The following is a 22655-nucleotide window of genomic DNA, read 5'->3' as shown; positions in this document are numbered from 1 at the left end:
GCCCTATAAAGGACATGGTTGGTAGTTGTGACTTCCTTTCACCACAGCAAATAGTTAATTACACATCCCTCCTTGGTGAAAACGGAATACTATTCGTGTTAAGCGTACTGTTTCCAGCACAGCTGTTCTCGACACGGATTTAATTACATGTCGCTTGTCGTGCGCCTTCTGGGTGATAATGCAATAGTGGTTGACAGCTGACACATATTTGGTCTTACTTCGGCGCGTCTTGGTCCCCGACGAATGTTATATATACGATGTGCCTTGTGCGGAGATTTCGTCGCCCGTCAGGCGGGTAAAATTAACTCACGTGAAGTCGTAACGCCGTTAAGTTTTCTTACCCTTAAATAAACAAGAGGGAGTAACGCACGTTAGCTATTGCTTTGGAATGTGCGAAATTAATGAAAATAAAAGGGCGATTATTTGCCCCAATTACAGCGACTTCTTTGTTGGTTCCTGAATGCCTCCCTCCTCTTCTCCCACGCGGCCACAACCAGCTCCGGTGGCGCAGCGGTAACGCGTGCGCTTGGAGACTGGGAGGTCCGCGGTTCGTATCCGCGGGCCGGCTGTGCCGTCTGGGGTTTTTCCTGGGTTTCCCTCAGATGTGTAATAGGCGTATGCCGGCACAGTTCCCCTGAAGTCGGCCCATGGATGCAGCTATCCTCCCCCCGAGCGGATTCCACTCGGTCTTCCACTTCACCCTTTCCTCTTCTCCTCTCCACCACCTTTCCCTTCCCGAGAAACATGCCGCCTAATCAGGCAAGCAGACCTCTCGGGTTCCTCCCAACGACACTCCTCCTCCTCCTCCACGCGGCCACACGCAGTGTTCCATTTCACTGCCATTCGACGCCATCAAGGGATCTCGATAGGATTCTCTCTATATACGATTCTTCACCTTGAGCTCTTAGCTGCCCCCTTATTTGGAAGAGGAGCCAATGAGGTAACTCCACCGCCAATAGCGGAGAGAGGGAAACTAGGGAGCTGAGCAAACAGGTGACGTCCTTTCATAGATCACACCACCAGCGTAATCCACACCAATCATAAGAAGACGTTGCCATCTACTTCGCCGTTTTCCAGTTCCCATTCTGCTTCTAAGCGCTTTCCTTTCAGCCTTCCTTTGCCATTCAATCACTATTTTTTATTATCACGCCTCGATTATGCAGTCGGTTTGTTCATCGCTATAGTCTTGAACATGTTTTAACGCACGTCTATAACGAATACTCGTAAAATTCAAAAAGATCCAAATCGGTAACAAGAAGAAAGCTTAACATGCCAGTAGAAAAAAAAAAAAAGAAAGAAAGAAAGAAGAGTGCCGCAGTCGCGTACTCACCAACTCGTTTACGAAAAATGTTGAGCTGTTCAGGGACAAAATTACCCACCTGTAAGGGACAAAAGACAATAATTAGCTACCAACAACAACAACATCAGATAAATTAATGATAATGAATGGGGAAATTCGACACACGAGGTGCGGCCCAGTACCAGGCCCGGCACTAGCTACCAGATATTCATGCGTCTCCGTATTTCCACAGCGCTTCTTGCACATTTAATATGAGCGACTCGGTGGAATAATAATATTTCTGGAAGGTGGAAGGAGTAATATTTCGTGTGGTGTAGTGGACGATGAGACAGGTTTACGTCGGAAAGAGTTGCTCCTGGCTGGTATTTCGTGCATAACAGACGACCCAGCTTTTCTCACTCAGCTCGTAGGTCCCTGTGATAATCCCCGCAATCAAGAGACAAACAATCTCTCTTCTGGTTGCCCCTCCTGTACCAGTTTGGACTAACCAGTGCATTGTGAACAATGAAAGTGACCTGTCCTTGCGCTGATTCCATGCGCAAACTGTGTAGGACATCTCACGGTGTATTTTTCTTCTTATTCATTACAGTCCCAGAGTGTGCTGCGGTTATGCATCCCGGGCAATGGAGCGTGTATAGGGCCTTTAAAGGCTGCTGAACGATCGAAGCTTTACTTTACTTATGTTTTTCTTCAAAATCTCTATCTAGATGTATATCTATAGCAGCTAGTGCCTCACTAGTGACAACTTCCAACACTCATGTGAAAATTTCTCGAACGTGGCAACCTAAGCTGGAAGCTAGCAAGGTGACAACCGAACCTGGATCAATATTAACCAACCGCGCTCGTAGGCAGGTGATCATTTTCCTGAAACGAGTTTCTTGTGGTGGCTTAACGTCATTGCTCTTTGTGTATGTTTTCTTTTTTTTTCTTTTCAGCACGCTACTAGTTCATATCCTCTTAAGTTATTACGGCGGAGAAAATTGGCTAGCAAGGATATCTACATATAAGCAATGCATGGAATCTCATCATGGGCCTGTGTCAACGCTGACGAATGTGAGCAACATGATATTAACGGAGGTGCTCCCTTGAAAAGTGAGAAACGAAGTATGTTAAGTCTTCAAAGCCATATTAGAGACAGGGATTCAACACGATCGCAACTTTTTTTTTTATGTCTTGAGGATTACGTACCACTATGACAACAACAACAACATAGATGAATGGATGATGATGATGTGGGATGTTTCCCTGCGTTGAGTGCTGGACCCTACCCCATTCCAAAAAGGTTCACATGAAAGGATGACGAGGGAAGGAAATCCCTACAGTTCGTGAAGGAGGCCGGTGGCCCTCAGAAAGGAAGAAGAGCGCCAAGTGCACGGCACCACTATGAAGCAGAAGTAGAAGCATACCGTTTAGAGGAATAGCCCCACTCCCACTAAAATGTGCATTAGTACGTAATACGCAAAAGTGTTTTATTCAATAGGCGATCAGAATGTACTAATACCTAACACAGCAACCAACTACTTAACTAATACTACTAACACTTATCTGTGAATCATTAATTCCTCCCATTCTCTGCGAAAGTGGAAACAGAGGCCAATTCTAAAACTCTACGTAGTGGCTTTTGCAGATATATTCCTCAGTAAAATCCTCCAAAAAATCCTCATGAAGGTGGAGCGTATTAAGACATGACGTTACAACGACGTTAACACTTCTTGCCACAGTATAGCGCCTGGTGTACGAGGGTGTTCGCAATGTCATCTAAAGCTCCGGTATATTGAGGTTCCACGCGAACGTCCAGAAAAGTACACAATTTAAAGCGTCATACGGCCGCTCATTTCCGGTGTCCTTGCAGCAATTGCCGAAACGAGGACCCGAGAGAATCAGTTCGGGCAACTAGTTCGATAGGATACCAAAGCCCAGCGTTTATTAACTGATACGGGGAGACATTCATTAAAGCGTCAATGTTATGAAATTCAGTCGATGCATTCATTACGTGATAAGCAAACGAAAATGCGCATCGTTCGTCACAGATAGATATTGATTCGATTCGATTATTGAGGCATCTGCAAGAATAGCTTCACTTAACGGAGCTTTACAATTATTAAGCTCATTTTCGGAAAGTTAGACTCTCTTGATTGGTTCTCCAGGATCCGTGAAGGAAATACGGGTTAGCGTCTCTGACCTATAGAAAGACACGAGTGACATGTGGCGAAAATTCTATGACTTTTTTTTTTTTGATTTCGTGCTAGCTCCGCGAAGCAACTGTGGCTACGAACGGCGTACACATGTGGACAGATGGAGAGAGGACAGCAGGGAGGAGTGAGGGACAGGGGGCGAGTTAGTATGAGTCCTGGGGCGACTTCTTGGGGAACTGTGCCAACATTCGTCTGGAAAGTCTTCGGAAAACCCAGGGAAAATCTCAGACAGCACAGTCGGTGTGGGGATTCGAACCCAACACCTCCCAGTCTTTAGCACGACCTTGACCCCCTCGGCCATGCCGCTGGTAAATTCGATAAAACGCCAGTGCGATGGTGAAAGAATATTTATGTAGTACATTTAGTAGTCGTAGTTAGCAGTAGTTAGTAGGAGCTAGTATAGTAATGCCTAAACATGCAGGCAATTTTCTGCTCGACAGCAATATCTGCAGAACGCAGGTCATTTTCCAAGCGCCTTCTTGTTTAGAAATCAACTCGTATTACCTGATAGCAGAACTGCAAGCACAAAAACGTTGCCTAATTCCGACCACTGCGTAGTACACCTTCAGTATTTTCCCCTCTTGTATGAGATCGTGAGCGCTGAGTGGATTTCCGTTTGTACAAAAAGAGTTCCGCTAAACGAGAGGTCATCGCCATAATGCACTAGGCATGTGTGGACCATCTCAAGGAAGTCATTTATTGAATTGCCCTCCATACGGCCAAGCTTCAGTTTCAATTAGCTTCTGCTCAATGAGCGGAAGTCATCCCCATATCATCGTCATCGTGTATTTCTCTCTCTCTCTCCCTCGGTTTCAACTTACCAATGTACGCGCGGAAAATCACGACCAAGCACATGCTCCAAGCCAAGCTCATGATTTTCGGCGCGTACATGCGTACTTAATACTATCTATGCTTTCTGCTACTGTGACAACCTTGTCTGTGTCGTAAATTGTTTCTGAAACGATTTTGGCGGCGTTTGTGGCTGTTATTGTGATAGCCGCCCCTGTCTCTGTTGTGTCTGTTGGGTTGAAACTGTTCCTGAAAAAAATTTGGCGGTGTTTTGTGCCTGCTTTGATGGGAGTTTGTTTCCTTTGTTTCCTGCTTGTTTGTTTGTCTGTTTCCTCCTGTCTTTTTTCCCCTTTCCTACTGCTCCCCCCTTCCCCCTTCATCATTTTTCTCTATATTTTTGTGTGTGTTATATCAAATGTACACGCACACCCATAGTGTCTTTAAGTGAGTCCGTGCCATGGAGCAGCTGGTCTCCATGTATGTGGAGCAAAACAAGGTTTTCTTTTTATAATCAAGCAATCAATCAATCGATGCTTTCGTTGTTCTCTGGTTGTTTGTTAGCGTCGCGAAGCAACAGTGGCCATAAGAGTGCGCGTAAATGGAAAGAGGACTGAATAAAGGGTTGCTGACAGGGGCTAGTATGCGTCCTATGCAGAGTTTATGAGAAATTCTGCCAACGTTTATTTAGGGAACATGTCGTAAGATCTCAAAGAACACTTGTCGCCGCCGTCTACAGCATGACTCAAGAGGCACGACAAGCCCGCGGATCATGCTTCTACTCGGCAACGCCGTCGGTACCAACCAGTCGATCTTTCTCTCTTTGAAACTTAAGTAACTTACTCAAGCAGCCCGTGTTAGGCGCTTAGGAAAAAGGCGGCTATGAATGACTCTCAAGGTGCTCACGTACCTCGTGCCTTGTGGAGTTTTACGAATCTATTCCATATTACTTTGAAGTCATGCATGAACACGATTGATAGATACACACTTGTACTGGATGAAAACGCAGATGCAATTCACGATTTGAGTGTAACGCGCTGTTGAGCATGGGGGATATAGAGAAGCCTACACTCGAACCGAATACAAGCCCTAGAAAGCCACCTCAAATGCAATTGCAGTTTCTCATCTTCAGTAAGCGAGTTCCTCTCGGACCGCGTCAGCAAAGTCAGGGTATTCGAAGATAATGTGCGACCACCGGCAAATTGGAAGACCGGATTGGAAGGAGCAACAGCAGGCTATATTGGGCACAGAAAATGCTATAGCTTCCTCTATATCGAGGAAGAAGTTTCGGTCCCGGCAACTGTTCTAGTAGTTTCCTCTAGTTTTCTGGGAAATGCAAACAAGCGCCGGTAATTGCCCGGAAATAATATAATACACACAGTTAAGAAAGACGGGAAAGGGTAAAAAAAAAAAAAGACGTCATTTATTGAGCGTAATAGCCAGGAAACGCCGCGTTAGCTACGCCGACGATTAAGAAACTACGGTAGCCGGTGCCCATGCAGTGCACTAAAGTAACAGAGAGAAGAAAAAAAAAAAAGTCCACTGCAAGTTTGCATACACACGATTAGGTGACGGAAACGTCGTACGCACATCTGTGGAGTGTTCAATGAAAAATGGGGTTAGGTTGGAGAACCCATTACGTAGCAGTTGAACAGAACTTCTGTTTTCCTTTCCTTCATTTTGGGTGAGCACTTTGGTAAAGAACGGAGAAAAGAGCAACGTTTATTGAAAAAAAAATATATATATACTTCCCTTTCTTTCCCTTATCGCCACGCGATGTTCTAACCTTGAACTAATGACGTGCGTTTGCATATCAATGTGGGCCTGGTTGTTTTCCTGCCTTGTGAGACGGTTTTTCGAGAGGTTGGTTATGATGAAATCCTAGTGGCCGGACCAAGAAGATAGGGAAGAAGCTGCGTAACACACTCCTACATTGTTATAGCCCACCGTATAGCTACGTTCTTCGTTCCTCCTGCGTCTTCGTCGACTAAAGCTGTACAAAAATGTTAAACTTTCTTACTCGTCCTCAGAAAATATTATTTAGTACTCGTAAAACTGATCTCCAGAATTGTACTGTTATCGCTATACCCGTATTAAACCTAAAACCTGCATGATATGTAGTCCGTGAACCCTAACAGAGTTACTTCGCCGGAAATATTACACTGCAACGCCACCAGGTACCGCCACCAGGGTTCACATATATAGTTTCGGTGTTGGCGTTCTACTTGTCGTGACGTAAGTGATGTTGATGGCACTGCAGCTAGTATTACGGCATAGTATTGCAGCCAATAGAAGCACGCTCAGGGCGGGGCTTAATTGGAACCCGCGCCACCTCCCAGTCTCAACGTGGACGGCGGCCACCCTAACCGCTAAGCAAGGATAACATAAGATAAGAGAATTATAGCGAGGACACGAAGAAGAAACCTCCAGCGTCTTTGTGCGTTCTGTCAAACATGTCTAAATCGTTAATCACATTAAATCCTTATTATTCGAAGTTGGCGCGTTGCGTTGAGCATCGAGCCCTGATTCTGATCTCCGGGCACTCCCACCTCCTTTCGGTGCCAGTCTAAACCCCCCCCCCCCCCCCAATAAGCCGAAACGGAAACCGCAACGACACGAAGCGCAGGGAGGGCTCACGTGCTATGGAGCAATAGAAATGATTGGAGTAGCGCATTTATTGGCCAGATCTGCCGCTTTGCGACCCCGAGAAGCTCTCGTCGGCGAGGGTGAAGCTATGTAAATGAGCTGAAACCAAAACAGTGCGCCTCAGGAGAACTTCACCCTCAGTGAAGCTATGCAAATGAGCTGAAACCAAAACAGGGCGCCTCAGGGGAAGCGATGGATATTTCACGGCGCGCGCTCGTTGCAGCAATTCTAAAAGGTAGAATGACTTTCAACGAGGATTTCAAATTCGACATCTATACTGCTTCCACAGCTTTTTAATAAAAATTATGTAAAGGATTAAAAAAAGATGGCCCTGTGTACAAAGCAGAGCGTTGAACCGAAACGTTTTTCGGTTTGTTTCGGGTTCGGCCATAAAGGTTCAGTTCCGGTTCAGCTCCGGAGTTCACGGTTCGATTATCCGGTTCACAGGCTGCAAACCGGTTCGAAATAAACGTATATCCCCCCCCCCCCGGTCGGAATCGGTTCCAGGTTCTAATACGCTACAAAATTAGAGGTAGCCACTAAAAATGATACAGGATCTCTTAGTTACGCTTTTTGTGCATTTATTTCTGTTTTTCGGCCAACAGGGCCCCCCTAATGTGCCGCCCAATCTAGGCAGGCAGCCGCTCGAATCCCCATATCACCCCACACCACACACCGAACCGAACCTATATCCCGAACCGGTAACCGAGGTTTTTAGATCGGTTCAGTTCCAGCTAAAAATTTCGGTTAATTCCGGTTTTCGGTTCGGTTCGACGCTCTGGTACAAAGCGCTATGCACAATAACCCACTACGGGTATCAAGGTATCAGACAGACTAAACACAGAAAGGGAGGGAATTGCATCAGGACAGAAGCCGCCGATATTTCGAACAGAGACTGTTCTTCTTCTGGGAAACCCCAGCCCAGAAGAAGAAGCCCAGAAGAAGAACAGTCTCTGTTCGAAATATCGGCGGCTTCTGTCCTGAGGCAACTCCCTTCCTACATCTCTACCGGTTCGCTGGATTTCTACCCATCTATAAACACAGAAAGGTTTGACGTGATGTCGTCGTAAAACATTCAGCTTAGTAACTTCAACTGTGACAAGTTAACAAGGGCCCCCTTACACTTCTAGCAGGACGTTTGCTTTATATTTCAGTGACTCGCACATCTTCCGAGTAATTTCCCACAGGGAATCGTTTAGGAAACCCCGTGATTAGTGACCATACCGGAAAGTCACTTAAAACGAGCAATAAAACAGAGATGCTATACGAAAGAAATGGAGCAGAATTGAAAGCAACTCCTTCCGCGGTCGTCTTAAATTGCTCCTCCAGGGGGTATGTGCTTCTGGCGAGCACTTTCTCACTGTGTTGCACATCACAAGATACACGTAAAAGAAATTTAGGTAAAGCCATGTAGCTACGAAAAGAGTTATGTTTAACTGAGACCCTGCCGGCTAAATGGGATCTTTGTGAGCACGATTCCCTCGTGAAACGTGGGGGGGGGGGGGGTATGTTTATTAGACGAAAAAGAAAAAAAAACGGGGAAATGTCAGCCAAACGGGACGTCGGCTTGCTATTCCAGAAATAAGAAATAATAATGAATAAATAAAAAGAAAAGATAAGAATTAAAGAAAGAAAGAAATAGGAAGGAATAAGAAATAAATAAATCAATAAAGAAAAAGAAAAAGAAGTAGGAAAAAACGAAAAACTAACAGATGATGAAAGAAGGATGAGGTAGATTAAAGACAAAGATGACAAAAAAAAGATGACTAACAAACGGTGAAAGAATGATGAGATGAATCACAGAAGATGACTAACAAACGGTGAAAGAATTATGAGATGAATCACAGAAGATGACTTTAAAAAGAAAGCATGAGGTTAATGCGTTGAGGGTGAGAGTGGGGCACAGAAGAAGTATGAGATTTCACGACTGAGTTCACAGGCTGTTCATCAGACCTGAACCTCTGTGAAACGGGGCCTAGCTTGGAAACTTTTCTCTTGTGCTATAGGTCAACTCTTATAACCTCTGAGAGCTTGGAATTGGAGAACCGGTCAGTCATCGTTAGTAACCGCCTCCTGCTCTTATCTCCTCATATCCCTCAGTGACAGTCGCGACGTTGCCCACAGTTGTGGGGTCAACAACTGCAATCGGCTCACTCCATCACCAGGAAATGTTGTGTATACTATGATTATGAAATGGTGGCGCGTTTCCCATATCTCGTTTTGCAACGCTTTGCAATTCTTGAACGTAACTATCGATAATTTAGGAATGTTCCCTCGCTTCCTTGAAAGCCAAGGGGTGCTGCCGCAAGTAGTCAGGTAAAGTAAACATTATTTCATCGCTTTAAAGAAACTGAGGAAAACTAATTTCGCAAGTATTCCGAGTCACATGAAGGACAATCATTACGTGTTGTATTTGGTAAAGTTTTATGTACTCTCAATTGTATCCCATGGTTGGGAAGCAAATAAAACGGAGTTTGAGCGCCGTGTCTCAGTTCACTTCGTTCTTATGTGCTGAATGCAGTACGTAGGTTGGTTCCCCATCGATCGGAAAACGATTGTATTCTGATAATCACTTTGCTTATTGCTGTAAATTTCCGAAAAACATATGCTCAAACAAAAAAAAAAAAAAGGAATGTTCAAAAAAAGAGGAAAAGAAAAGAAAAAAACGAAATTTGGACGGTTGATTATTACATTAGCGCCTTTCAATTTCTCCGTCTATCCCTATTTGCTCTTCATTGGCGCTTCTTTCATGTGCTTCTTCCTTTTGTGTGACGTAGCGTTGCGGAACCAGAGGACGGGAGTTCAAGAGTTGTACTTGCACATAACTTCATTTTCATATTTCACATCTCACGCTTCTCGTGTAATGGGGTAGTGTACTGCTCTCAAGCGGTGAATCACCCCAGGCCATAGTCATGATTTAGTTGTTGTTGTTGTTGTTCTTCTTCTTCATAATGTGGCAACAGTTACTGGGATTTCCTTCTGGTAATTGTTACAGATGTCGGCTCTGTGTGCAGTTTAGTTTTACGCAGAGGTCACGAGGCGAGGTAGATTGAATATTCCTGAAGTACTACGATTCACGACCTGCGTTTGTCCTGTTTGCAGAGTATGGTTGCTACATGCTGCGGCACCGACAGTGCAACTTATAGGGATCTGATCATTATAATGCAAAACACGAGAAGTAATTAATCAGATCCCTATAGGGCTGCACTGCCGGTGCCCAAACAGAACAAACCCTTGAATTGAATTCAATTAAATTTTATTTCCATCATACGATGAGGAGGCTGGACAAAAAATCAGTTTTCAATATTTTAGCTGTCCAGTAGCAGAGGATCAGAAAGCAGCTTTGCAAGTGCCGTCCTGCAAAACAATAAGAAATAAAGAATAAATAAATAAAATAAAATAAAAATAAGAGGGAAAGGACACTCTATGAAAGAATTTTAATATAATTCGGCTCAACCCTTCCCCATATACACTGTCGTGAAGTATACTGTCAAGCGCTCGAAATGTAATCTGTCACACAACATGGCGGTAAGGACGCTGGTGCATTAAAGAGTGATATGTTTTCCAAGCTTTTCAGATGCACTTTTTGCGGCTCCCATCTGTCATAGGCTTTGAGGCCATACTGATACTTTGAAAGGCACATCTGACAAAGGCTGACCTTTCTAACTGCGCGTGCCTGCGAGCGACTCTTCGCTATATGCATAACCAAGAAGGCGCCTCGGAAACGGCTTTTGTGAACAGCGGTGTCGTTCGAGGCGTTACAAGGGAGAAAATATGTTCCTTCTCCTCTTTTGATAGAGGTTTCTACTATGTGTCTCTTTCTCATCTCACATTAATGTCGATAGTGTTGCATCTGAGTTCGACTTTTGACAAAAGCCAGGCGTCAGGACAGTCACATTTTAAAGTAAGACCAGCATTCTTCATGCATCGCCATGCAAAGGGTGTCCGACCATTTTATCGAACGCCGTTTCCTGGAACGTCGTTTCATGGACGTCGTTTTATCGAACGCCATTTCATCGAACGCGTTTTCGTTGACGCCTGTTCAAGGTTAAATCAGGAGAGCCTTTTACGTATTTCACATGTTGCCGCAAGAAAAAGCGGCGGCCACTGATTCGATGAAGCGGCGTTCGATGAAACGTAAACTTTTCGACGAAATGGCGTTCGATGAAATGTCACGGAACCCATGCAAAGATGCCACGAACCTTACGGTCAATTCATCGACTGAGTGTCGATGTTCCGCTAGCAGCCGCATTCTCCTACAACATCGCAGCCGCCGGAACCTCGAATTCGACAACTTGTGGAACCCCTACTAAAACGAATCCAAAGTATGGGCAGTGTTGCCAACAACCACCAATGACTCATCAAAATAGCTGTTTTAGGCGAAACATTAAGGGCATAGAGATCTGCCTCGTGCATGAAGACCTCTAGTACAACAACGCACAGTGCGGAGTTCGCGAATGCAATTTCCGTCAAACTTGCTCACGCGGGAAAGGGTAATTACGCGTTATTGCAGTAATATTTCCAGTACAGACATAGCTAACAACGTGTAGATATTGCTATGGCTCGTGCTTAACGACGCAGGTGCACATAAATCAGCGAAATTATTCCTCGCGTATCGTTGATGAAGCGAGGGTAGGACGAGGTATGGAGCATTCGCAGCTCATATTCATGTTCGTGTGTTATGTGCATAAGGATAAGTTAGACGTCAGCATTCTATGTTCGTTTGGACGAAAGCGAAGCCATGAATTACGCTTGCATAGATGGCGCTCAAATATCAGATTTAATCCATGCGCTCGCTAATTCGGGCACGACATCTTGTTAAGTTGTTACATGAAGTAAGTTCTGAGAAGCAATTTGTATTTTATTTCGCCGCAGTCCGGCTTCTTTGAAGACTGACCTATTTCGTTGTTCTTGGACGATGGTGGCTTCAGAGTTCTAAGGAGGTGGTTGTCTGTCACTCCCATTATGTACTTTTCTGTACATAATGGATTGCGGAAACCACACGGCGCCTGAATTTCCACTCGTACCGAGTTCCCAGTCAGTGGAGGAAGCGATCCAACGTTGTACTTCGCACCACTGGTCGCATTCACATACCTGGTTAATGTAAACTGCGTGTTAATCACTTCATTTCATATTACATGAGCTGGATCAATTAACGGATGGATAGCCTGAAGACGTGACGCTCACCCTTGGCATCGATACGGTCGCCTCGCAGCTGCCCTTTGAGCCCTTTTGACATTGAACGCCTTTTCTCTGCGATAAATAATTTGGCCAGACAGGGTGACAGAGGAAACAATAGCTTTGGGGACGATTTATCCTTCCTCACAATCATTTGAGGCTTTCTGTGTGTCGGGTGAGGAAAGACGCAGCTGTGTTTATTCAACCCGCCAATTGAATTGTCATTAATCTGTCATTTTCCCGCAATCCGTAGCTCGCTCCATTCTCTATAGCTTGCACACTGTGACAATGGTTTCTTCGTCTCTCTTTTTTTTTTTTTTTCACTTTCTCCTCTATATGCATTCGCATTTCTTGATTTCGTTGTTTCCATTCGAACACAGGCTTGTCTTTTGACAGACGAAGAATAGCAGTGTGACTAAGATCGTTTGAGAAGTAGAGAATCAGCTCTAGTGACTGGACTTTCAGTTGGACGTTCATGTGCTTATAGAGTTGTTCACGTGGCATGGAGTAGCCGGATTAAACGTTGGTGGTGCTAATTTGTCCATGTTTTCCTTCGCTTTACTCACTGACTCACTCAATTTTGATGACATCCAGTATCACAAGAGAGGTAAGTCATATGAGTGTCTCGAAAGAGCCAGTGGTGTCACAGACAGGTCAACTTCTACAATCGTCAACTGCAGTGACCACGAAGTGACTTTAGGACGGGACCGGCTTGCGTTTTACCTCCAAGTACCTTTAGCATATAAATATGCTAACACTTTCCCTCACTAAGGTTTTTTTTCTTTTTTTTTTCACACGTTTCTTCAAGGTTCCATGTCCTTACTGAGAAACACGTGTAATGTTAAGAGGTCATCATGCTGTCGAGGCAAGCGAATACACTCTCTCTGCACGTGATGTGCACGCGCGCCTCCGTCTCAGCTGAAACGTGTAGTCATTGGGCGCGTTAAGTAGCTGCTCTCTTACTCCTTCTCGGGCGCTCCGAGTTTCGTGCTCCTGGAGTAGCGATTAAACGGCACTTTGACGCTTGAACGCGCTCTCTGTTCTGCCGTTTCTCCCTTTCTCTACTCTCTTTTTTTTACTCTCTCTGCTCTGCTGCCGCCCCGCGTCCTGCGTTCTTTGTCTTTGCTTTCGTGGAGAGGAGGGAAGCGGTCACGTGACGAAGCACGATATTCCTTTTTCGTGCACCCTCCAAAAGTTGGAGTGAGGACAAACGCGTGAAGAGCCCGCTCGCGTACGTAGCACCGAGTACGAGCGTAACCACTTAACGGTAGGAGTGCCAAAGACTCGCGCTCCGGAGTAGCCATTTAACGCGCCCATTCACTGTATGCGGCGCACTCTCAAAGTGAAGTATATCACAGGCATCTCAAGAAACCCGCGCACGTCACCCGTCCATTCGGTAAATGGCGGCGCCCTGAGCGTTGGTGGACGTGACCCCTTGCGACAAAACGTGATGCGGCTTTTAACTGCGAGATCTCATTTTTCTCCCTTCATGCACTCATATTGTGGAGTCCAATACGAAGTGTCCCTTTTTCTGGTAAGGGCAGAACTAAGGAAGTGAGAAAATGAAAGAGGGACTCATTTCTAAAGATTGAATGATTGTTAAAAGAAAAAAAAATGCATTTCTTGAGATATTTTTACACTCGTGAATTATGACCCTATTTCAGGAAATATTCGCTTAACCATTTCCTTATTTTGCCATTTCTGCGATGATATTGTGCGTTCTTGTGACCATCGGTGTTCAGTTTGTTGTTCATTTGGTCCACCTTTTGTTTTGAACTGCGCCGCCACTTGGGACCACCGCAACCTCACATTTTCTGTGAGCTACTTCACTTCAACATGTCAGCGGCGCTAAAGAAACACACCGAAACACGGGCAAGCGTTTTCTAACAAATGGATTTATTCCAGGACAAACACCTGTTGAATGACCTTTCCACCACCCCCGGACCCCTGGCGGATGTTTACTGCAAACCAACCAGCACAGTTTTCAACGGTTATTGGACTCAACTTCGCTTATTCGCCATTTCATTCTCATATCTAACTTCTCACTTGTAATAGGGTAGGGGAAACAGCGGGTTTTCATGCTATTGAAAAGATCCAGAAATTTCACGTCTTTAAGGTGTAAGGAAAATATGCAAAGTAAAGGAAATGCTTTACACATGGGCCGTCGCAATGAAATTTGTTATTATGGCCATTATTCCTTGCGAAGCGTAGTTTAAGGAATAATGACGAGATTTCAGAACAGTCAGCAACAACCCTCACCCACTTATTATTATTACCCTCTAAGTAGGACCTGATTAATTGGCGTCCGTTCCTTTACAGGTCACGCTCTGTTGATTCAATGCGGTGTTGAACATTTCAGCATGAATTGTTGCATGGAAACCTGTTCATCACGAAACCGCTTCAAGTATTCTGGTAGATGGTGGCTGCCCCCTAACAGAGTTTCTTAACTACAAGCATTATTTGACACGAATCCTTTGTGGGTACTGCACGCTCCTAGGGTGGAGCGGGGAGCGGGGGCCTCCGGCTTTCCGTATTGGTTCGGCGTTGTTTGCCCCACGTGAGTGAGCCCATGCAGATCTGCCGACGTACCTATTCACTTACACTGCCAAATTCCGACGCATTGTGGTGGTGCATAGCATACTTGACGGGAGTCGCTTATTAGCGTTTTCGTTCCATTCCTTTTCTGTTTTCTTTTCCTTCCAGTTTATATTTTGATTGATTGATTCGTAAAAGAAAAATGGAGGCGTTAGTCCATTTTATATTCTGATGATGATGATGATTGAAAGAAGAAAAAAATGGGGATTGTAGCCCTCATCACGAGGGCCGGCTACCCCAGATCACCTAAGGAAAGGAATGCCAGACACATCCACCCACACCCACTGGAGATGTCGCGAAGCGGCGACGAACGCCACAGACAGGGTCATAGCCCGTCTAACAGCTTGGTGTCCCTTAAAAACTGTGTAACGGCTCGCAAAGCTGGCAGTTGAGTGCTCGGTGACCATGGGCCCAGCACCTTCTGCACTCCGAAGGGTCGATTGTCAACCCGGCCTAACGCGGCTACAAGTCTGTCACGACACTCAGACATTTTATATTCTCTTTCATTTCTTTCCCATTCGTTCTTCCTTCCTTAATTTTTTTTTCAATCCGATCCAATCCAATCCAAACATCACCTATCCAGCCTGTGATCTATCGCTGCTTTCATTGCTAACGAAACCGGGATAACAATCATGCTACGTTCGTTTCAGTGAGAAAAGAGTTGCATTGTACGTCACTTATACGATTTCCAGTAAAGACACCCATTTCTACATAAAGTTATATATATATATATATAAAAGAACGAGAAGACTAAATCATTCCAGGTCTCGACTGTGAACCTAACATGTACAACTGTTCACATAAGACACCAACGTACATAAGACACAGAATGTACACTCAACGAAGATACTTTTTTTTTAACAGTATTGAGTGGAGCCTGCGCTGTTTGCATCCCACAATAAATACCCCGTCTTCCGACGGGCACATTGATCATCGTGAACACTGCAGCCCCCCAAGATGAGACTGTCACGAAAAGGCAGAGGAAGTGCAAACTGCACAGAGGACGAGGAAATTGCTTCGCCCGTTGGAATACATCAGTGACAGAAAACAGTCGTTTATTCGGGCGGCCGTTGAAGTTCGGGCCATTCATCTCCAGTGCATGCAATCCGACACTTGCATATTGCTCGTATTGTTGCGTATGGAATACCTTGGTGACGGCACAGGAGGAGCCGTTCGATATGCAAGACGGAGTACGTCAATAAATAATACATCCTGTTAATACAAGATGTGCAGGAAACTCCGAAGTGGGCAGTTCTGCGATTAAGTGCAACATGATCCATGATTTACAGCAAAAGGGACAATAAGCACGTAGAAAATTGACACAACGAATGCCAAAACTCATCAGCCTGTGACGCCAAGGCGGGGATCTCTGACAGTGATCGTACGCGATCAGTGCTTACGATCAGTGTACAGATCACGTGCTTACGAGAACCACTAGGTATGGCGCCTCAGACGCTCGGAGATCGACTTGGAAGTGCGTTCAAGGATTTGTAAATCGTCAAGTATTGCAGTCAGGGAATTATTTTTTCCCCTCAATACAGTGGCGTAGTGTACAATGCGTGCACGGTGCAATCAACCACAGCTACTACAGCCTTGTCAGAACCCAGGTGTCACTATCAATTTAAGCATGAAATGTAGTATGGTATCACTCACTGCTCAGGTATAATAAAGAAATGCACGAGTGATACCGTGCCGCATGTAAGTAACTGATATTGAAAACCAGCCAACGGAAACAAAGCGCCTTATAAACACTGTGACCCGCGAGCGTACATAGCAGCACGTCAACAAGTCTCAGGCTAGGAGCTGTTACGCAACTCGCTTGCAACGGGCACAAAGGAAAGTAACCCTACCACCGGCTGTGCTGTCAGAGGTTTTCCCTGGGTTTTCCGAAGACTTTCCAGACGAATGTCGGCGCAGTTCCCCAAGAAGTCGGCCCAGGACGCATACTAACCCCCCCGTCCCTTACTCCTTCCTGCTGTCCTCTCTCCATCTGTCTCACGTCGGTACGCCGCTCATAGTCACAGTTGCTCCGCGGCGCTAATACGGAACTAACACACACACACACGCACGCACACACACCTCGTGACGGTTAGAATACAGAACAACCCACCGCCCTTTGGTCTTTCTTACAAACCATGTATACATAGCCGAGAAAAGTGGAGAGCAAATTGAATGTGGAGAAGCAGCTTTCTTGCCCGTGATACCATATCCATTATTCTATTACCCATTTCCCCGAAAGATAGTATGTATAGTGAGTCTCTCAAGTTTCCGAATAATTTCAGCGTTATGTCGTGTGATTTGCTGTTTGTGTCTAGCGAGATTGGACGGATCAAGTTTCAAATTGAAATACTGAAAATTGCTGGTATCATATGCGCCAATTTAACCATCGGTCGATGGAGCTAAGTTTACAGGAGTTCGAAGGACGAGAGCGTGGAAAAATACGTGTCCACACTGACGGCGAAGCTTCTCACCGGAATATAGCCGTCGTCGAAAAAGCCAGAGAGCAGCGGGAGTCGAGCCATGCACCTCTATAGATTGCAGGTCGAGTGCACTGGCCACGACACTACACTGGCAACGGCCTGCCGACGACTTCCTGCGTGCCCCATTCAACCTACAGGTCACATACTCTTTCTCTTCACATTCTTTCCCACGTGTTTCTCGTACACTGGTACACGCACACACACATACCACACACTAAGGAGCCCCATGATGCCTGTATTCTATTCGTTCTGTATGCATGCCCCTCAGAATCAGAACAGTTACTTTCCATCAACCCAAGCAGCACAACACGTTGGCCCAATATTGGCAACACCGGCCCAATATTACCCAATACCTGCCCAATGACACAATATTGAACCAATACTGGCAATTTCGGCCTAACATTGGTCCAAGATTGGACCAATATTGGGCCGATATTGCCAATATTGGTCCAATCTTGGGCAAATGTTAGGCCGACATTGCCAGTATTGGTCCAATATTGTGTCACTGGGCAGGTACTGAGTAATATATTGTACCGGTATTGCCAATATTGGACCAACGTGTTGTGCTGCTCGGGAAACTTCTCACTCTTTAATGTATCCATTTATTGTTTTTCGTAAAAAGTGAAAATTTGCACCTGCACCGTTTGTCGGGTCGGGTAGAGGCAAGCTTTTGAGGCTATACAATTACTAATTGACGTGCCCTCACGTAACGTTAAATCCAAAAGCACCCTGAACACACTCCCGTCTCGCTATACCCCTCTACGGAAGAAATGCTCAACAGTGCAGAGAAGAGCGGAATGCCTTGTGTGCCCCTTGTAAGTAGACTCTCCTCGCCACACCCCTGGTCTACACGAAATATCAACGCAGAAAATGCTCAAGAGCACAGGTGTTTAGAGAAGCGGAATACCACCTTTAACGATCGCCATCTTAACAACACCTTGTAACTTTTTCCTGGCGTACAGACCGAGTTCTGTCATCTCTCTCTCTTTTACTCCATGGGTGCATATTTCTGTACGCTTCGGTTTACTTAACACTTTTTTTTCCCTTTAGCACGCACGAAATAACGAATGCTGCAAAGTCATTAAATACACATTAACGCTCCAAACATCAAGTCGACAAAGCGGCGCTTCTTCTTTCTCCGTGTTAACTTGTTGCGATGTTATAAGCTCCGTTTTTCGCCTCAAGTCCAACATTTACTGACCATTCCGTAAAACTGCCACAAAGTGCGCAATGCACAGAAAAAAAAAGGAAAGATAAGCACTGGTTAAGAACGACACAATTGTTTCTTTTGGTCTTTTTCACTTTCCTTCATTTATCCTGAATCAGTTGCATCATGAGCAAGACCATTTGTACAGAGCTGACATCTTCTCTTTCTCAACATCGTTTTACAAGCCAGGTATGAACCTCACCGTATAATAAAAAAAATATGAGTGGCAAAATTCGAAAGCCATTATTCCCCGCTTAAGTGGGCTTGGTCTGCGTCAGAACGAATGTGTATGCACCGCACTCCTGCTGTAACGACTACACAAAGCACTCATTCGAAATGGCGTTTTGGAGTGCGCACGCTATATTATATACAGTCAGCCTCCGACTTGTGAACACTGACCGTTTCATTAAAAAAATCAATCACAAAACAAGCGATTCATAAATCGAAGCATGAAAGTATAGGTGATCGCTAATGAAAGAAGACCGGCTCATGGCGACGTGACATGGCAATTTTAGCCATTTTTCATTCGTCTACTTCGATAAACTCCGAAAAAAGTTCGTGATGTGATGTGATGGAAGAAGAAAAAAATGTGCATTGACTCCCCACTGTTGATTTTACCCAGGATAGAAGACAATAACCTGACACTAGAGACTCTTCGAAATCTCGCACGGCATTACCTTCCGGGGTATGTCTCTAACGTGGCAACAGGCACGGGACGAAAAGCCCAATCTGACCTTGTGCGGGCACTTCTCGAACTGCCCGCTGTTAGACACACGAGCCTCTGTGTAAGACCTCCATAGTCATTGACCCCTTCACTTGCCGAATTGGTCATCCTCCCTATAGTCTCGACCCCAGATAACGTTGGACTGATAATGCTGACATGACTATAGGCGCATTCGCCGAGGAAAAGTTAGGACGACACTCGAATCCATTCCATTCATCTCTTCAAAGGCGACATAAGCTGTAGCAAAATATGCAGGAAAGGAAACACAAACAAAGTGAGAACACTTCAACGGGTATTTTCGCTTCCGAGAAACATTTCATTCCCACGCGTCTCATTTGCGCGAGTTTGCGTTAAGGATAACTAGATGCGTACACAGCGTTCATTCAGCGCGACGAAAATAGCTACTCGAATTATGTGCACCATTTGTACATATGGAATCTCTCTGCAGCGAATTATGTGGCGCTGTTTGCTGAAGCAACGCTGATTAGAGAGACGACACACAGTCTGTGAAGGAGATGCTAAGATATTTGCGGCGTAGGTGTAGGAACTGTGTGACATAGAAGGAACCAACTTATCTGTCGTCACGTTTGTTTTCTCCTACGGGAGCCATGTACGCTTGCAAATAGATTAAGGTTAGCCGTATGTGAACGCAGTCTGTTCTTGCCTGTTGTGTCGATCAATACAGAGCGGTACTTGTATACCATCCGCTAACCATTCAGGAATGCTGCCTCACAACATCAATTTCCATCATGCTGGATGTAGCGCTTTCTAATGGATGCACTGGTGTGGTTCGGCAAGGTAACAAGATTGTCTATTCGTTATCGATAGACAGTTTTGTGCCTTGAGTTGTTGAAGTGCGGATTTATACAAATTTTATCGCATCTTGTGTATAATCGCGAAGAGATATTTCGTACATCGGTGCACGGAGTTACGTAATCGGATGCCAAGAGCTCTGATTGACTCTTGGGGTATTTATTTTTAATTTTGTTTTCTTTCCTTATATTGTTTTTCTAAATGGTGGCGCCACCTTTCACAATACAACTTTTCTCATTTGCGTCCTAAAATGTTACAAATCCAAATGAAGCATCTGCAAACACGATCTATTGCCTGTAAGCATGATATATCTGGCAACCACAGTTTGTTCACTCCACAACCGTTAATCCTTCCTTAGTTAGCCCAAAAAATTTCTTGCTTCGCAGCCACTGTCTGCGATACTTTCTTGTTTATAAACCCCACAGACGCCGTAAACAGTAAATATGCCTATTCACGATGACCACACTTCCCTTTTATCAATTTTCCTTCGCGGACGTTTGTGAAGATTGTCTTTCGCCCCACACAACATAGTCAGAAGGCGCTTGGTGCAGTTCCTGCAGACCTGTGGCCTTCTGGGTGAACTGTGATACATTTCGTGGCTGTTTTCCTTTTTTCTTTCTTTGCTGGAAATAGCAAGCAACCGTAGCGCAGACTAACCTTATATTCCCCTATTCCGCCATATATCGCCCCCCCCCCCCCACACACACACATTTCTCCCACCCACGTCATTTCTAGTTATCTCGTCCGCCATACAGAAGCAGACTGTGTAGGAGAAGATGCAACATTTCCTTGACTCCATAAAGGGAAATACTGAGCTGGCACAGGTTTACTTTTTGGATACCATAAGACTTGATCCGATCCATATTGTGAAGAGGCTCACTATTTCATTCCCCACATCCCCACCAGCAATGGTGTAGAGTATCGCCCCCTGGCGATGAAACTCCCCATTCATCGTCTCAAAACAGTTGTTGTTGTTGTTCTATTCATATTTAATGAATTCTCAGCAAAGATGATCCCCAATCGCAATCATAGCACATGGTACATAAAATGTAAGAGGGGTAGAAATCCAGCGAACCGGTAGAGATGTAGGAAGGGAGTTGCCCCCTATAGAATGTAAGAGTGATGCCGATGGCAGTCTGCGAGTTCACATCATTCCTATTTGGAGCCGTGTTGCCGTTTTGGGTTGCGGAGTTCCGCTTGAGGGTCATGGTGCGTGCTCTACATCGGTCGTTATATATTTTTTTTTATTCCCTGCTAGCACCGCGGGGAAACTGTGGCCATTAGCGATGCCCAGACGAGGACAGATCGTGCAGCAAGAAGGAGAAGACGGGGGGGGGGGGAGGTTAGTATGGGCCAGAGAGCGGAATTTACAGTGCATGTGCTGACGTTACTTTTTCTGTTGATCGTGCTACATCCAAGAAATGAAAGTCACCGTCCTCTCAGCCAAGAAGAAATTAATAAGGAAAACAAGAAAAAAGAAAAAGAACTGCATCTCTGTAAAATGGGTTACTCGAATTTGTTTCACAGGTCCAATCTCGCGTATTTGAACTACTGTTTAGCGTTGATACCTACATTAGGATCGAGACTAAAATCTGTTAATCTTCTTTAAAGGTAGCATCGGGGTAAAAACAAACTCCATACTGCTTCTTTGCTGTACATGCAAAGGGCAAGTAACATTTAAGACCAACGTACGAAAGCAATGAACGGATGCGACTGAAGGTAAGAAAACCCCAGGAAAGTGTGCTGAGCGAACGGAATAGGCTTTGTTTTTAACGAGGTATCATAAAATTTTCAACTGCCCGATTTTTAAAATTTTCTTCCCTTCCGCGTTCTCCCTTCGCTCTTCCTTAATGTTCGAGCGTTGCCGTTAATCATAGTGGCACGGCACGGCTAATGTGTTTACCCGCGCGTAATTTTTGTTTCCAGGTGTTTGAGCGATCTTTTATTGGGGGAGCTGTAACGCGGATAGCATTACGCGTCAGGCTAACAAGAAGCCAGGTAACGGGGTAGGAATTTATCAAAATTCCCGCGAGTCACACAGGTGGTCAAAGGATTACAATATGTTGCTTGGTGAGCGGGTGGTGCTGATGTGTTCGCTTGCTAAAGTTTCCGCATTGCCCAGAAGCGGCAGTGACGATGAAACCATGGGTGTTATACTCCAATGTGTTTGTAATTTGTGCGTCTGGCTTTGCCAGCTTTGCAATTGGCTAACAAGCTGGTCACGCCAACATTTAGCGGTTTTTTCTTCTGCTGATCGCTGTGTTGAGTATGTTCACCCTTACCTAAAAGGCGGAATTCCTCAGAAGAATAGTTCAGAACAGTGCGTCATATTAGCAGATCACTTTTATTGGCGCAGAAGGAAGCAAGGCAACGGCCTAACTCATATGGCTGATAGCTCTTTACCCATAATAAGGGGGGGGTGAGAGGGGAGGCTCTACTGCAGACGCGAGACGGGCGGCGCCAAATACAGCCGGAAGAAGGAAAAGAAAGGAAAAGAAAGGCGGGCGCTTCACTATTGGACGACTGACGTGACGTCACTCGCTTGAAGCCGAGGGGAGCAAGTTATGTGACCAGAGAGATGGAGATGGAGATGAAAACCTCCCTCACGCTCCAGGATTGAACGCTACACTCGTGCTTTTTGCTCGAATATGTGTCCCAGGGCTTGCAAGACTAATATGTACCTCCCACGACATACTTTGTTACTGGACGACTCGCTATAGGTTAGATGAGA

General features: G+C 45.2%; 1 protein-coding gene across 4 annotated transcripts in view; it reads right to left on the bottom strand.

The window, feature by feature from the left end:
- LOC135394860 (leucine-rich repeat-containing protein 70-like) overlaps positions 1–22655 on the bottom strand; it is a 404291-nt gene that overhangs the window by 121510 nt on the left and 260126 nt on the right. For 3 of the 4 annotated variants that reach the window (XM_064625891.1, XM_064625889.1, XM_064625890.1), the window contains one exon: positions 1331–1379. The exons of the other annotated variant lie outside the window; for it this stretch is intronic. In XM_064625891.1, the coding sequence (XP_064481961.1) occupies positions 1331–1379 (49 nt within the window). The remainder of the gene's footprint in view (positions 1–1330; positions 1380–22655) is intronic. 4 annotated transcript variants of the gene reach the window in all.

The sequence above is a fragment of the Ornithodoros turicata genome, chromosome 5 (assembly GCF_037126465.1).
Source record: "Ornithodoros turicata isolate Travis chromosome 5, ASM3712646v1, whole genome shotgun sequence".
Classification (NCBI taxonomy): domain Eukaryota; kingdom Metazoa; phylum Arthropoda; class Arachnida; order Ixodida; family Argasidae; genus Ornithodoros; species Ornithodoros turicata.
The sequence above is the reverse complement of the archived record's forward strand: the minus strand, read 5'-3'. Positions and strand labels throughout refer to the sequence as shown.